The sequence below is a fragment of the Mchenga conophoros genome, linkage group LG9 (genome assembly GCF_057382185.1).
Source record: "Mchenga conophoros isolate Kocher_MC1m ecotype Shallow Benthic linkage group LG9, M_conophoros_male_GT1.1, whole genome shotgun sequence".
Classification (NCBI taxonomy): Eukaryota; Metazoa; Chordata; class Actinopteri; order Cichliformes; family Cichlidae; genus Mchenga; species Mchenga conophoros.
This window is the reverse complement of record NC_140534.1, coordinates 32,397,596-32,412,484: the sequence shown is the minus strand read 5'-3', so window position 1 is coordinate 32,412,484 and position 14,889 is coordinate 32,397,596. Positions and strand designations below refer to the sequence as shown.

Genomic DNA, 14,889 nt, shown 5'->3' with positions numbered 1-14,889 from the left:
CGTGGTCAGTACACACAAACAAAACAGTGAAGAAGGCGCAGCAGCGCCTCTTCTTTCTCAGGAGACTGAAAAGATTCGGCATGAGCCCCCGCATCCTCAGGACCTTCTATCACTGTGCCATTGAGAGCATCCTCACTGGATGCATCACCACCTGGTATGGCAACAGCACCGCCTACAACCGCAAAGCTCTCCAGCGAGTAGTGCGGTGCTCTGAACGGATAATTGGAGGTGAGCTTCCCTCCCTCCAAGACATCTACAGGAAGCGGTGCCTGAGGAAAGCGGGGAGGATCATCAAGGACTCCAGTCACCCCAGCCATAAACTGTTCAGACTGCTTCCATCAGGAAGGAGGTTCTGCAGCATCCGGTCCCGTACCAGCAGACTGAGAGACAGCTTCTTCCATCAGGCCATCAGACTGCTGAACACTTCATAGACACCTCAGCTTCACTACTGGAACTTCAACATTATGCATTCCATACTGTACAGTAATGCCACTGTTTTGCACATGTCTCAACTCTGTATATTTTATATATTTTATTTATTGTTTACTCTATTTAATTTGTAAAATATGTGTATACACACACACACACACACACACACACACACACACACACACGTGTAGAAAAATATTTAGTATACACATCCAGAAATGCATATACTATTATTTCAGATGTAGCCATTCTTGTATTTTGCTTGTTTACATTATTGTATTTTGCACAACTCTGTTGCTTGTGAAGCTCGCACACAAGAATTTCACTCACATGTGCTGTACCAATGTACCTGCACATGTGATGTGACAATAAAAGTGATTTGATTTGATTTAAAAGAAAACTGTGGACAGTAGGTCCCTGGTGAGGAGGCGGGACACAGCGGAGAATGTAACTGTAACTGCTCCTGAAGGTTTTTCATGTTCGAAGTAGAATAAAGGGCCATGCTCCAACTGATGTTCAGCCAGTATTTTAATCTTCTTTTCACCAGCAAACACCGTGAAAAACTATGGTGAAACGATCAATGAAAAACACGGATATTACATCAGCAGAACAAAAATTACAACTCAAATAAAACATACACACAAAGTAAATGCACCAACATACCGTGTGCGCCTTTCTACTGAACATTCATGAGCAATTGTAGTCCATATCTTCTATATTTCCACCCTTTACACAGGCCAGCATTCTCTTTCTGGCTCGAGCCTTCAGTCTCTGGTGACACGTGCACTTAATTGAGCATCACCCCAAAGCATGCGCACCACAAAGCGCCACACTCAGGCCAACCAGTAGGTGGCGACAACACAACATGAATCCAGATTAAACACCAAAGTTTGAACATTGCAATCACAAAATAATTACATTTCAATGCGACGGCTACAGTAACAGTAATGGTGCGTCAACGGAGCTCGTATTTGTTGCTCTGGATCTTTCTGACGATTGTAGATGGAGGTGAGTGAGATGTTTGCTGTCAGTTGATCAGAGCGTTTGTAAAAAAAAAAACATTTTGGGGAACTTGGTCGAAACTTTTCACTGTATTCAGTTTTCACGCTTTGGCTCTGCGACTGGACTTCTTTCGATGTTTCGTGAAGGCATTTACTGCTCCCTCGTGACAAGGCGGGGTTTGTTCATTTATCTATTTATTTATTATCCCTGGCTGGAACTGAACCAACGAACTTTTGCTTAGAAGTAACGAAAATAAAGATCTACAATAAGCATCTTAACAGAGTACAGGCTGTAATAAGAAGCTTGGCGTCTGTGTTCTTCAAAAGACGCATAAACTTTTTAGTTAAAAACATTAAAAATCAGGAAACAAACTCAGCCCGACTACACGGGATTTCCTGCGACGGAGGGAAAGCCCTGAAAATCTCAGCAGGCTGAACAAAAATCTAAACGTAGACATGATGTCGCAGTCAGGATTTGAGTAATGCGTCGTATTTATCAGTGGGTCTGGAAATGCTTTTAAAGCGGAGAAGTTAACGGTCGGGCTGGGTGGGAGACGTCCTCTTCCTGAGCGACTACAATGGGACAGCAGCAAAAGCACATCTCGGCTTTTATTCGTAGCCAAAGCCAGTTACACGAGTCTGGACGGCACGTCAGTGAATGGGCTCCATAGTTAACTTTGATTATTAGAGGAAACTGTAGTTTGGTTATTGGGGCTTAGAGGAGACATGCATCACTGTGCTTGTTAATCATGTAAATATAATCAGTAACTGAAATCTCTGAACACTGAAGTCCTTATGTCTGAATATTTGCGAAGATCAAGTATCAATGTTACTTCCTTTTTCCCTTCCTCTTCTGAAAACCTCATTCTAAGTACTTTAAACATTTCAGTTTGCTTTCCAATCAGTCCGCCCGCTTTCACTTACAAAATATTAAACAGAAGTCCAAGTTCTGTAATTTAGGTTGTAAAAATACAGCATATCAAAACACAACATAGCTAAAGATCTACAATAATTAAAAGAGTACAGGCTGTAATAACAAGCTCACACTCAGGGTTAGACACAATGTTAATAATCAGGGCCGTGCAGAGAGGTTTAAAGGGGCACATTGAACCAGGCTGAATAACAACAACAACACATTCATCAAGAATCTAATATGGGCAACAAGGCAAAGCAAACGTAGCCGATGCTTTACCTGATGGGTACAATGTTGCTGTTGAGGGGTTGCTGTGGATAGTGCTGGTGGGCAGGGCTGTGTTGATCTGAGACTGTAGGCATTAAAAAGTCCATAGGAGAGATGGTAGCTGATTAAACAAGTGTCATGAGATAATAACAAAATGCAAAGATTGGTGACAGCGCTTTGAACCATAAGGCAACAAAAAACTGTGAGAAATAATTTAGACTCTGCCTGTGACTCACTCTTTGCTTCTCTTCTTCCTTCCATCCCATCATTTCATATATCACTCTCCACTTGCTGTCCATCTGAGAACAAGGCACAACTTGCTATTGCAATAAACTATAAGCTAATTATCCACACCTAACAACTCTTGCACTTAATCTGTAATAAAATGATGACAGAAAAATGTTATAGCACTGCCTTTAGTAGCCTCACACAGCTCTGCTGTTTCCTCCTCATGTCCTTACCAGCCATGTCTGGACAATGTTATATCATGAGTAATATTTTTTTTAAAAATCCATATACATAAAACAAACACATGCACGCACACACAGTGACATTTTAGACCTTCTTCAGAATACTGTATATACTATGGGCATCATGGTGCTGATCCAGAATCCTTACATTATTATTTATTACTAGAGCTACAATAATAAAGCAATGAGGAGGGGGAAGTAATAAATATGAAATAATGTCATTATGATGATTCCATTTGTTTCACTATCCACTCTGTGCAGGGCAAAGCTTATTACATGTTTAAACTGTAGAGATACAATCATGTTACTGCTGTAAAATCCTAATTTTGTCTTATTTAAAATATAAATCTCGATCGTGGCTCAAGAGTTGGGAGTTCGCCTTGTAATCGGAAGGTTGCCGGTTCGAGCCCCGGCTCGGACAGTCTCGGTCGTTGTGTCCTTGGGCAAGACACTTCACCTGTTGCCTACTGGTGGTGGTCAGAGGGCCCGGTGGCGCCAGTGTCCGGCAGCCTCGCCTCTGTCAGTGCGCCCCAGGGTGGCTGTGGTTACAATGTAGCTTGCCATCACCAGTGTGCGAATGTGTGTGTGAACGGGTGGATGACTGGATATGTAAAGCGCTTTGGGGTCCTTAGGGACTAGTAAAGCGCTATATAAATACAGGCCATTTACCATTTACCAATATAATCTGCTTCTTAATGTATGTTCTTTAAAATACAGCGTGTGTTTTTTAAAATATTATAATAATGCATAATTATGTGGACATGCATATTAGATTGTTTTTAGTGAAATATAATCCCTCCAGAAAGGCAGGAAAAGCCCGGAAACTTACTTTAAAACTAAATATGTTCCCTAAAACGGTGACAGAGCTACAGACCCATGACAGCCTTACACAGGTAGCCAGCAGCTGTGACCAGCACTACCTGTGCAGTTAATAAAAGGACAGGTAATGTTTGTCGCGCTGTTGCACACACAGCACGCTCGTTTGTTTCAGTTCGTCAGTTGCCACAAGACAGCTTACCAACGTGTACGTAATAAGCTAATACTCCTGTGTGCTACACACTACAGTGTACGCTGTACACCTACTTACTGGTTGTGTCGCATCAGTCTGTGTCTCTGAGTTAACTTGTGTTTCTCCTACAGCTCTGGACCGCTAAAAATGCGCGTGCTCTTTGTGAGCTCGTTCCCGGCTCGTAACCAGCGCGTTCTGCCGTCAAGGGCGATCATTGGTTAAATGTGATCATGTGACTGATGCAAGCCAGATCCTTTTATTTAGCAAAACTGTGATTAATAGTTAAATATAACATTGTTGAGGGGCACAGACAGGACTCCGCACGCGCACACACACACACACACACAAAAAAAAATCTTTTAAAAGTTGCCTCAACAAAAGGGCACTTTGGGCACTCATCAGGAAAGGGGCGGGTGCTCAAGCCCCTCTAGCCCCCCCTCTGCACGTGCCTGTTAATAATGTCTGAGACCTACAGTCAAAATGTTTGATTACAAAGACCGAAACTAAGAATCCCATCACTCAAAATCTGTTTCACTTAGTGAACTGAACCAAACGTAAGAGCAGATTTCAAACAAGAGAAGTTCGATAAATCACAGCCGACTGTCCAACATGAATACAAATGTAATAGCCTGCACACACTCATCACCAGCAGGTACATCTTGTTGCGTCCTCTTGCCTTCAGAGCTGCCTTCATCCTTCATTACAAAGACGCAGCTATTTTCTGGAAACCCTCCTCTGAGATTCTGTTCCACGTTGACTTGATAGCTTCTCACAGCTGCTGGAGATTTGTCAGATCCGTGATGTGAATCTGCCGTTCCACCACATCTCATAGTTGCTTTATTGGCTGTCGTTTTATAGCAGTGAACTCACAGCCATTTTCAAGAAGAGAGCGTGCTCTCCTCCTGCCTGGGTGTTTGGAGCTAGATGTGCAGGGGCCACGACTGAGAACAGGCTGCTCAGAGGGTAATTAACACTGCCCAAAAATCACTGGCTGCCCTCTGCGACCCCTGGAGGCCATGGCCAGATCCTCCTGTGTCAGAAAAAGCAGGACTATCTCAGGTGACCTCTCGCACCCCGTCCACCACCTGTTTGACTGCTGCCCTCTGGTCAGTGCCTCGGGTAAATCTCCCACTATTTAAACCCTAGTGGGAGTTGTCCATTAAGACAGAAATAATGGCTGTCCAACACAATTTTTAAGCTCTCCTCTAGTAACAGTACGAAGTTACAACATGTAACCTTTGCAGGAAGAAGTGCTGCAGCTGTTACGTATACAGTGCTGTGTAAAGGTTTTGAGCCACCACTCGTGTTTTTATAATTCACTAGAAAAATTGAGGAATTTGCAAACATTCATGGAAATACAGCATATAGGGCAAAATCGGCATTTACACAACTGTAACATGCTTGAAAGTCAACGTTTGGTTTGACCATATTTATTCTTCAACACAGCCTGAACTCTTAGGCAAGCTTATTTCTAATATTTTAAAGTTAGATGTTCTTATGTTTCAGGTACATGGGCCAGACGTGGCTGTCAAAAAGGCCAGGTGGGTCAGATACTAATAGTTGTGCTATGGACAGATTCCCCCACCTGAGCTGTAGATCTCTGCAGCTCGTCCAGAGTCACCATGGGCCTCTTGGCTGCATTTCTGATCAGCGCTCTCCTCGTTCGGCCTGTGAGTTTAGGTGGACGGCCTTGTCTTGGTAGGTTTACAGTTGTGCCGGACTCCTTCCATTTCTGAATGATGGCTTGAACAGTGCTCCGTGGGATGTTCAAGGCTTGGGAAATCTTTTTGTAGCCTAAGCCTGCTTTAAATTTCTCAATAACTTTATCCCTGACCTGTCTGGTGTGTTCTTTGGACTTCATGGTGTTGTTGCTCACAATATTCTCTTAGACAACCTCCGAGGCCGTCACAGAACAGCTGTATTTGTACTGACATTAGATCATACACAGGTGCACTCTGTTTAGTCATTAGCACTCATCAGGCAGCGTCTATGGGCAACTGACTGCACTCAGACCAAAGGGGGCTGAATAATTACGCACACCCCACTTTGCAGTTATTTATTTGTAAAAAATGTTTGGAGTCATGTATGATTTTCGTTCCACTTCTCACGTGTTCACCACTTTGTGTGGGTCTTTCACGTGGAATTCCAATCAAATTGATTCATGTTTGTGGAAAAGTTCAAGGGGACGAATACTTTTGCAAGCCGCTGTATGTGTTTAATTTTAGTGTTTGTCTGTTCTGATGTTTCAGATACTGAGGTGTCCTGTGTTTTCATGGAGAGATGCGTCTTACCGTGCAGTTTCAAGATTGGGAATGAAATCGTCATCCACTGGTTTAAGACACCAAGAGACCTTCATGTCCACTCATTCTACTACAGCAGAGACCAGCTTGGAAACCAGGACCAGTACTACAGAAACAGGACTTCACTGTTCAAGGACCAGATCTCCAGTGGAAATGCCTCACTCCAGCTGACAAGTGTGGAGGTTCAGGATGAGGGCAGATATAAGTGCCACACCAGCACCATCACGGGAAACCAGGAGTCATTTGTCAACCTAAAAGTGGACGGTAGGAGAAACTTGCAGTGAACATCAGCTCAGTTCTCCGTGCACTGTCAGATGAATGAAGATTTTGTGTTCATTTTTGTCATCAGATTAATGATGAGTTTTTGATCCGTGATTTTTTGTTGCAGCTCCAGTTAATAAGGTCAAAATGAATCAGGTTGAAAACAGGATCAGTTGCAGGTCAGAGGGGATCTACCCTGAACCTCAGCTCACCTGGTCCACAAGCCCTCCATCCAACATCACCTTCACTAACACCACCACAGTCGAGCGGACTGAGCAGCTGCTTTACAACATCAGCAGCTCTCAGATGCTTTCAGCCGGTGTTTATCACCTGCTCTTTATCTGCACCATCAGCACTCGCAGGAACAGGAGGAGAGCCACTCTGCAGAGACTATGTGAGTATTTCAACCAAACTAGGAGAACTGCAGATGGGACGTAGATAACTAGGAAAAATATGAAGGAAAACTGCATTAAATATGTTGTCTGTAAAATTAAAACAAACAAACAAAAAACACAAAACCTGTTTATCTATCCTGATGAAACAATGCAAGGAAATCTCTATCCGTGATGTATCTTCGTCACCGTGCACTTTCAGATAAAATGCAGCATCCACACAAAGACTGTGGACCTTTAAAAAGTGTCAAGATGAACAAGGCGCACCAGAATGATCAAAAAGCAGAAAAGTTAAAGGCGGACTTTGGATGTGGTTTATGCAAAAAAGAAGAAAAAACTGTTGAGCTCTCTCTCATCAAAACACTGTTAGAAAATACAGGAATTTCTTTAAATATCAGTAATAACATACATATATCAGTATGTGGAGGGCTCAGCTGCAGGGGTCTATATGAGCTCAGTGAAAACAAGGAAGATTGGTCTGCCAGCGGGGCAGAGGTCACTGAGGTATTTATTAAGCTGTTTGGTGGTTGGTGCACTGAGGTGGATGAAATTCAACTCAAGTTCTTTTAGGCTTTGGGTCTTGAAGGCTTCTCCTGGGTGACATCAGTGGGGGTTTGGGGACAGCTCCTCCGGATTGGTGCTCTGGATCCACAGAGGAACCAGAGGGTTCACATTTCTCAGCCATCCTGGGAAGGTCCGTGCTACGATACTTTTAGGAAGACTCCAAGCTTCAGGAGGAACAGTGCAGCATGGATCAGTCTGATACCCTGTTACAAATATCTGAGGATATTGACTTGGATGTTTTGTTCTAGAAGTGAAGCACAACAGTGGGTGTGTGATGACATTCGTAGACGACATCACGAGTTCCTGTTGATATCCCAAATTCATGGCTGTCTGAGAGTCCCTCAGAGTCAGGACTCCTCTTCTTTACCATTTTTCCTGCTTTTTGTTACAGAATTAAAATCACCAAACACAAACTTTGTATCCTTAACTTTTGCCGGTGAGTTTAAGTTTCGCTTCTCGTCCAATTGCATTCTGTCTTCTCTGCATTGTAAGATGCTGTGGCAACAGAACCTGAAAACTCAAGCAAATATCACATCACTGATGAGTGTTGGACAACGCTCTTTGCTGGGGTCTTTTGGCTGGTGAGGGTTCACTATGTGGTTACCATGGATATGTCTGTGAAGGTTCTCAGTCATCCAGGTCATCGTAGTCAAAGGAGCTTGCAAAGAAAAGCGTCTGGACTTCTTTAAGTTACTTGAAGACGTTTCACCTCTCATCCAAGAAGCTTCTTCAGTTCTAAGGTCAAATGGTGGAGAGTCCCAGATATAAACCTAGTGGGAGTTTCCCCCCACAGAGGGACAAAAGGACCCCCTGATGATCCTCTAATTGCCTGAGCCAAGGTGTGAAACTGGGTGTGGGTCTCAATCAGCCAGAGTTTCGGGTGAGTTCATTGTGAAACCTGGCCCCACCTTATCATGCAAATTCCTGAGATCAGATGGCCCAGGATGTGAGTGGGCGTTAAGGCAAAACGTCTTCAAGTATCTTAAAGAAGTCCAGATGCTTTTCTTTGCAAGCTCCTTTGATTACCATGGATACATGACGCTCTGTGTGGGAGTGCTCGCCTCGGCTCGGTGTTGCTTGGGGCTGCATGGACCTCTTAGTAATTTCCCAAGACTGTAGTTTTTAATATTGTTGTTAATCATTTACGTTGTATGCCTTCAGCTGATATCAGTGGTCCCAGCACTGGTGTGACAATCCCCTGCACCCCCTCAAACACTTCACTCACCAACTTCACCCTCCTCTGGAGATTCAACCACACTCAGACCGTCCTGAGCCAGTCCTGGACCGACGTCACCTACTCGGTGTCAGACGGGTGGAGGCAGAAGGTGGAGAATGTGTCCAAGTCAGGCAGCCTCATGCTAAAGGACTTATCCACAAAGCAGGAGGGGATGTACACCTGTAAGCTCAGTAATGCTGAGGAGACGCACATTACCCACATCCACCTGAGAATAACTGAAGGTAAGATCGAGCTGATATAAAACACTGCAGGGAGAAACTTGCCCAGCTGATGACCAGATAAAGCCAGATTTCTAAAGAAATTAATTAATCATTGGGCGATCGTGGCTCAAGAGTTGGGAGTTCGCCTTGTAATTGGAAGGTTGCCGGTTCGAGCCCCGGCTTGGGCAGTCTCGGTTGTTGTGTCCTTGGGCAAGACACTTCACCCATTGCCTACTGGTGGTGGTCAGAGGGCGCCAGTGTCTGTGCGCCCCAGGGTGGCTATGCAAATAAATTTGGATAATTGGACAAAAGCATAAAATAAACTACTAAATGTGTATTTTGGACATTTTCTTTGCATTGGTTTAAAAAGTGAAACAACATGACCCAAAATCTCAACTTCTCATAACAAATAACTTCTTACCTGTAGAGTCCTGACTAAATGTGTAACCATGCACCTGCCAGAGCTTTTATTATTGCATTTGTAAAGTGGGGACATTCAGCCAGACAAAGACTTATTCTACTCAGAAATAATAATAATGGATTGGATTTATATAGCGCTTTTCAAGGCACCCAAAGCGCTTTACAATACCACTATTCATTCACTCTCACATTCACACACTGGTGGAGGCAGCTACAGTTGTAGCCACAGCTGCCCTGGGGCAGACTGACAGAAGCGAGGCTGCCATATCGCGCCATCGGCCCCTCTGGCCAACACCAGTAGGCAAGTAGGGTAAAGTGTCTTGCCCAGGGACACAACGACCAGGACAGAGAGCCCAGGGATTGAACCGGCGATTCAGTGTAACTGTATCAAAAGTGAACCTATCAGTGTTTCTGCAGCTATGACCTCGTGTTATTACTGCACGTGAGCTTTACTCATAATTTCCTAAAATAAGACATGTGAGCGACTGTGAGGGGAACAATTGGAGGGGAAATGGACTTTTTTACAGGTTTCTCTCTTCATGGTTCAGTTAACAAGTTAAAGCTTATTGAGGAAGTGAATCTGTCAGTTGAACCAAAACAGAAAACATAACTAATCCTGATGCAGCAGCAAGTTTTACTGTCACTTAGTCATCATACACTTCAGTTTTTGAATAATTCAGCAGTAAAACAAGCCTGTCGGGATTACAGTAATATTCTGGTGCGCAAACTAGTATGAAGTATTAAGTCAGCTGTGTTTATACTTATAAAGATCATGTACATTCTTTGATAATCACCAACATTATGATTAGTAACTGTACTTTCATTACACATTTTTCCACAGGGGCTCGCTCTAACACTGCAGTCATTACTACAGCTGTTATGTGTGGACTGGTATTGATCGGCCTGTCGATCGCTGCCCTAATCTCCATCAGGAGGTCTGTGCTACACTTTAATCACTTTGTTTGACTTTGAGTTGTTTATAGTCCAGGGTTGAATCACTGCAGTGTCTACACACCATAGAGTGTGATGGCGTTTGTTTGTGCTGGTCTGTCTGCATCGTTCTGCCATCATGAGGGAAACTAATCTGTTCATGTCACACTTTGAGCTGATAAATATTGAACAGCTGGTACTTTTGTTCAAGTAAAAAAAAAGAAAGTTGATTCTGTTCATCTGCACGTAGCGTTTTGTGGGAGAAACGTTTCGTCACTCATCCAAGTGACTTCTTCAGTCTCAGCTGACTGCAGGTTTCAATCTTATAAACAGTACATTTGCATAATGACTGAAATCAGCCCACTGAAGGAACAAAGGGCTGGGAGGTCAGTTCCTTAATCTTAAGCAGAGAGTTTAGATGAAGGAACTCGGGAACTATGTTACTGATGACACCCAGTTTGTGCTCCAGTGGATGACGAGAGTCAAACCTTAAATACTGATCCGTATGTGTAGGTTTATGGTGCACGTCTGCTCCCACAAAACGCTACGTGCAGAATCAACTTTTGGAGATTTACTTACCTGGATGATTGAGCATGCACCAAGACAATGAAACTCTCAGGGTTTTTTACAATAAGGTGAAAAGAAAGCACCAAAAACATCAGTGAAGTACAAAAACAATAAAAATATATAACAAATATAACAAGAAACAAACAACTTAATGAAACAGGAAATAAACTAATTCATTGTGGATACAGAAAAATGAATACTAAACTAACGGATCCTATAAATAGATTTTAAAAAATCTAAATTTTTCTACTTGATATGATGTAACAGCTACTGTAGATTAGACATGAATGACTTTCTGACCTTCTTATTCTGAGGACGAATATGTGTCTTACTGTCTTTTTATTTTGCAGGTGACTGTGTAATGAAGCCGAGCCTCATCCATAACCTTTGTTCATGGCATCAGCTGAGTTTACCTCATCATTGCCAACGTCTCTAATACATAGTTAATATTACATTGATTCATTAATTGTACTAAATTTAATAATCAGGAAGTTAAGAAAGGATTCATCAATCATCCGCAGGACAGTTGGATAGAACAGCAATAATCACATGAGCCTTCTTTTTCTGTGTATTACAATATACAGCTACCCACTGCTGCTAACGCGCTACAGACACGCGGCCTTTGTATCGTCGTCACAAACCAGGATGGACTCTGTTTTGTTCAGAGTCACAACAAAGAGAAACCTTATTTTACTACCTGATGAAGAACAAAGTAAAAACATAGTGACGTAGAGTTAACCATTAGGCTGTTTTCACCAACAGTCTCTGTATGCAGTCAGCTCAGATCAGACGCTGCTGTGATTTGAAAAATGCTGACCCCTGGTGGACAAAGTCTTAATTACAAGAACTAGTTCAACTTGACTCACTTGTACTTGTTTAGTCTACGAAACAATTGATAGACTAAACATGCTGTATCAGTATTATTAGAGGTGGGGAAATGAACCATAAGCATATTTGTCTGTTCAAAGATGTTTGATGAAGGACCATCACTGAGAACTCTTGAAAACAACGTTTGTAAATCAGCAGTCTTGCCTTTGACAATCTGTTGTGTTTAAAGGATGTGCTGAATGTGTTTATGCTTCAATTGATTCCTTTTCTTTCAAGAATTGTCTCCAGTTTTATTCTTACCTGAAGTGAAAACATCCCAGTGAAAATGTGGCCAACTGTCAGTTTAGACAAAGGTTTCAAAACAGCCACAGCTGTTAGTTTGTGTGTGTAAGCTAACAGCTAAAATAATGTTAATTATTAGTTTTTAGCACTTAGTTTTTTATGTTGTTTAGTCTAGAAAACATTTTTGGCCAATACTCTGACAGTATTATGATCACTATGATCACAACACAGCTAAACACAGATCAGGTTCAGCATCTAAACTGCTGATGCAGACCTCTATAGAGGGGGGACGTCACGCTCTGACGTTTTTCTGGCCTAATGTTTAACACTGAAATGTTTCCCATTTAAAAAATTTCAAAAACGCCTTTTTCGATTGATATATGTTTGTAATTTGCTGATATTTGCACAATTTGAATGAAAATGTGAATTTCTGTAAATGTCTTAATTAAAAAACAGTGGTCGCATGCCAATAAAGATTTCTGTCATAATGTATATGTAAGTGAAGAACTGAGACTTTATTTTTTCAACCCTGTGATACTTAGTGTATCACATTTGATACATCACATTACATCATCAATAGTGATGCGCGAATCGTTCAATACTGGAGAATCACTTTACTGACTCATGAATCATGATTCACAAGTCCAACTGACTCACTGACTCATCCCTGTTGCTGTTAGCAGCAATGTATCTAGCTTATAATTAAAATTGTGGAGAAAAACACAACATCCAGTATCTTAACAAAAACATTTCTGCTCTGAACTGGAAGAAAAGACCTTGAGTAGAAGCTCAACCAATGTTGAGCTTCTACTCAATGCGCTTTAACCAATGTTAAAGCGCATTACCGCCCCCAGGCTCACATTTCAGTGGACATTTAGATGAGAAAATATATATTTAACACATTTAAGGAAAATACTAATAAAATAAAAATAAACAAAATAAATGTTTATTAAGCAATTTTGATAGGAAATTGCTTAATTTTAGAAATTTTTTTACTCTTTTTTTGCTCTATAAAATAGTTGTTTTTAGAATCATTCATCTTAGCAGTGGGATTTACATGAAAAGAGAAACAAATTAAGTTTGAGTGAAAATGTACATTTTTTTGCACTCTCTGGTCAACTGACTCAGTGAATCAAATGACTCAAATAAGCCGATTCACTTTGGTGAGTGACTCATTAAAACTCGATTCAGTAAAAAGTATCAAATTTACCATCACTACCTGTGTCGGGTAATCTCGGCGAGTTTTTGTGAAGCGCGTATCGAGGCTCGCTTTGATTACGTATGCAGTGACTGATTCAGTAACTGGCTCGCCGGTTCGCGCCAGATTCGAAATAAAATGGGCAGCAAAACACAGCTGATTGGAAGAAGGAAGAGATTTTTTTAAAATCTCATCTCTTCTAATAAAGTATGCACACAGTAATAAATATCACGAATGATAAGAACCATAATATAAATAAACAACACTACAGATCCTATAATCTGATTTCTGTCTTTTAGTTTTTTAAAAAGTGAAGCGCCACACACTAGTTTGTGTCATTATCCAGATGTACATAAGCATTACACAGTTACTAGGGGTGGGTTTTGATGATCGATTAAAATCGATTCTTGGATAACGTCATATCGATTCATTAAAATCCTGAATCAATTTTTTTTATATAAATGTATTTTGCCCGAAATGCCAGAATCTCAGGTTAAACCTCACAAAATTTCAACAACCACCAAACAGCTAAAGCAGTAAATGAGAGCAGGAACACAGATTCTGCACAAAGACATAAACACAAAGCACAGAGCCTCCGACGGATCAGAAGCAGTGAGATGTCGCCTTTCTCACCCGACGGCTCGTACGTGGACATGGACACGGTCGGGACTGAAAGCCGACAGCTCGCTGATTCTGATGTTTCGGCGGGTCCGCGCTTTGTGTTTACGCCCTTTTTGCACCGATTCTAAAGCTGTTTGATCTCTCTCCAAACAATATTGACCGAACCAGCAGCAAACAAAGATTCAAACTACGCTTCACATAAACGTCGTCATGAATTCCAAATGAATCATCACAATGCTTCGAACCATGAGTCGACCAGTTGGATGGAAAGCTTCAGTTCATCACAAGGCTTCATCTCACCATCACTACCAAGACGGACCACTATCTGAAACAACTTGTCAAGTGAGCACAGAGCAGAAGTACACAAGGGTGAAGGCTTATGAGAAGTGTTGGCACTGGGATCTGCAAAGTGTCATCTTAAGACTACTTGCAAGCAATTTATAAAGACCCACCCGGATGCCCTCCATGCTGTAAATATAAAGCATGTTCCAGACGACAGGCCTGCTCCCAGAGAAAATTATGTATTCAATCTGAATCAATGGTCAGGCTGCTACTTAGTACTGCTGTTAATATTTAATCAAGTACCATTTATATTGTCAGATAGACCCTATATAATATCCTTGCTCTTATACACAGCGACTTTACCATTTCTGGTTCGGGACCACTGTCTTCTAAAGGCTGGTAAGTCTTCTGGTACAAAATGTGAAGAAGTAAATGTGATGCATTCAGCTATGAATGGAGCGGACAATGTACACTCCAATAGTGGATTTAGTGATCAGTGTTCATGACACTTTGCATGCTAATGATCAAGGAACTGACCTCACAGCCCATTGTTCATTCATTATGCAAAAATTATGCAAGTGTTTATAAGATTGGAGAAACCTGCAGTCAGCTGAGACTGAAGAAGTCTCTGGGATGAGTTACGAAACGTTTGTCCCACTGAAAACGCTACGTCCAGATGAACAGAATCAACTTCTGGGATTTCCTTACCTGGATGATT

General features: G+C 41.9%; 1 protein-coding gene across 3 annotated transcripts; it reads left to right on the top strand.

Moving 5' to 3' along the window:
* The first annotated feature begins 1,291 nt into the window (after window positions 1–1,291).
* On the top strand, window positions 1,292–12,562 carry hhla2b.2 (HERV-H LTR-associating 2b, tandem duplicate 2). 3 transcript variants are annotated; one of them, XM_085287655.1, is made up of 6 exons: window positions 1,292–1,437; window positions 6,339–6,653; window positions 6,778–7,044; window positions 8,768–9,064; window positions 10,305–10,398; window positions 11,311–11,513. In XM_085287655.1, the coding sequence occupies exons 1-6, from the start codon at window positions 1,377–1,379 to the stop codon at window positions 11,312–11,314; spliced, it is 1,038 nt and encodes a 345-aa protein (XP_085143781.1). In that variant the 5' UTR covers window positions 1,292–1,376; the 3' UTR covers window positions 11,315–11,513. The 3 variants fall into 3 exon arrangements, with proteins under 3 accessions (XP_085143781.1, XP_085143782.1, XP_085143780.1); XM_085287656.1 differs by lacking the exons at window positions 1,292–1,437; window positions 11,311–11,513 and adding exons at window positions 5,657–5,787; window positions 11,545–12,562; XM_085287654.1 differs by lacking the exon at window positions 1,292–1,437 and adding an exon at window positions 5,659–5,787.
* The last annotated feature ends 2,327 nt before the right edge of the window (window positions 12,563–14,889 follow it).

Excerpts from the sequence above, each read along its gene's own strand:
- hhla2b.2 (XM_085287656.1), top strand. The coding sequence starts at position 5,712 with ATGGGCCTCTTGGCTGCATTTCTGATCAGCGCTCTCCTCGTTCGGCCT. Across the intron at positions 7,045-8,767 it reads AGCCACTCTGCAGAGACTAT|CTGATATCAGTGGTCCCAGC; the intron begins GTGAGTATTTCA and ends GTATGCCTTCAG. Across the intron at positions 10,399-11,544 it reads GCCCTAATCTCCATCAGGAG|CTACCCACTGCTGCTAACGC; the intron begins GTCTGTGCTACA and ends TACAATATACAG.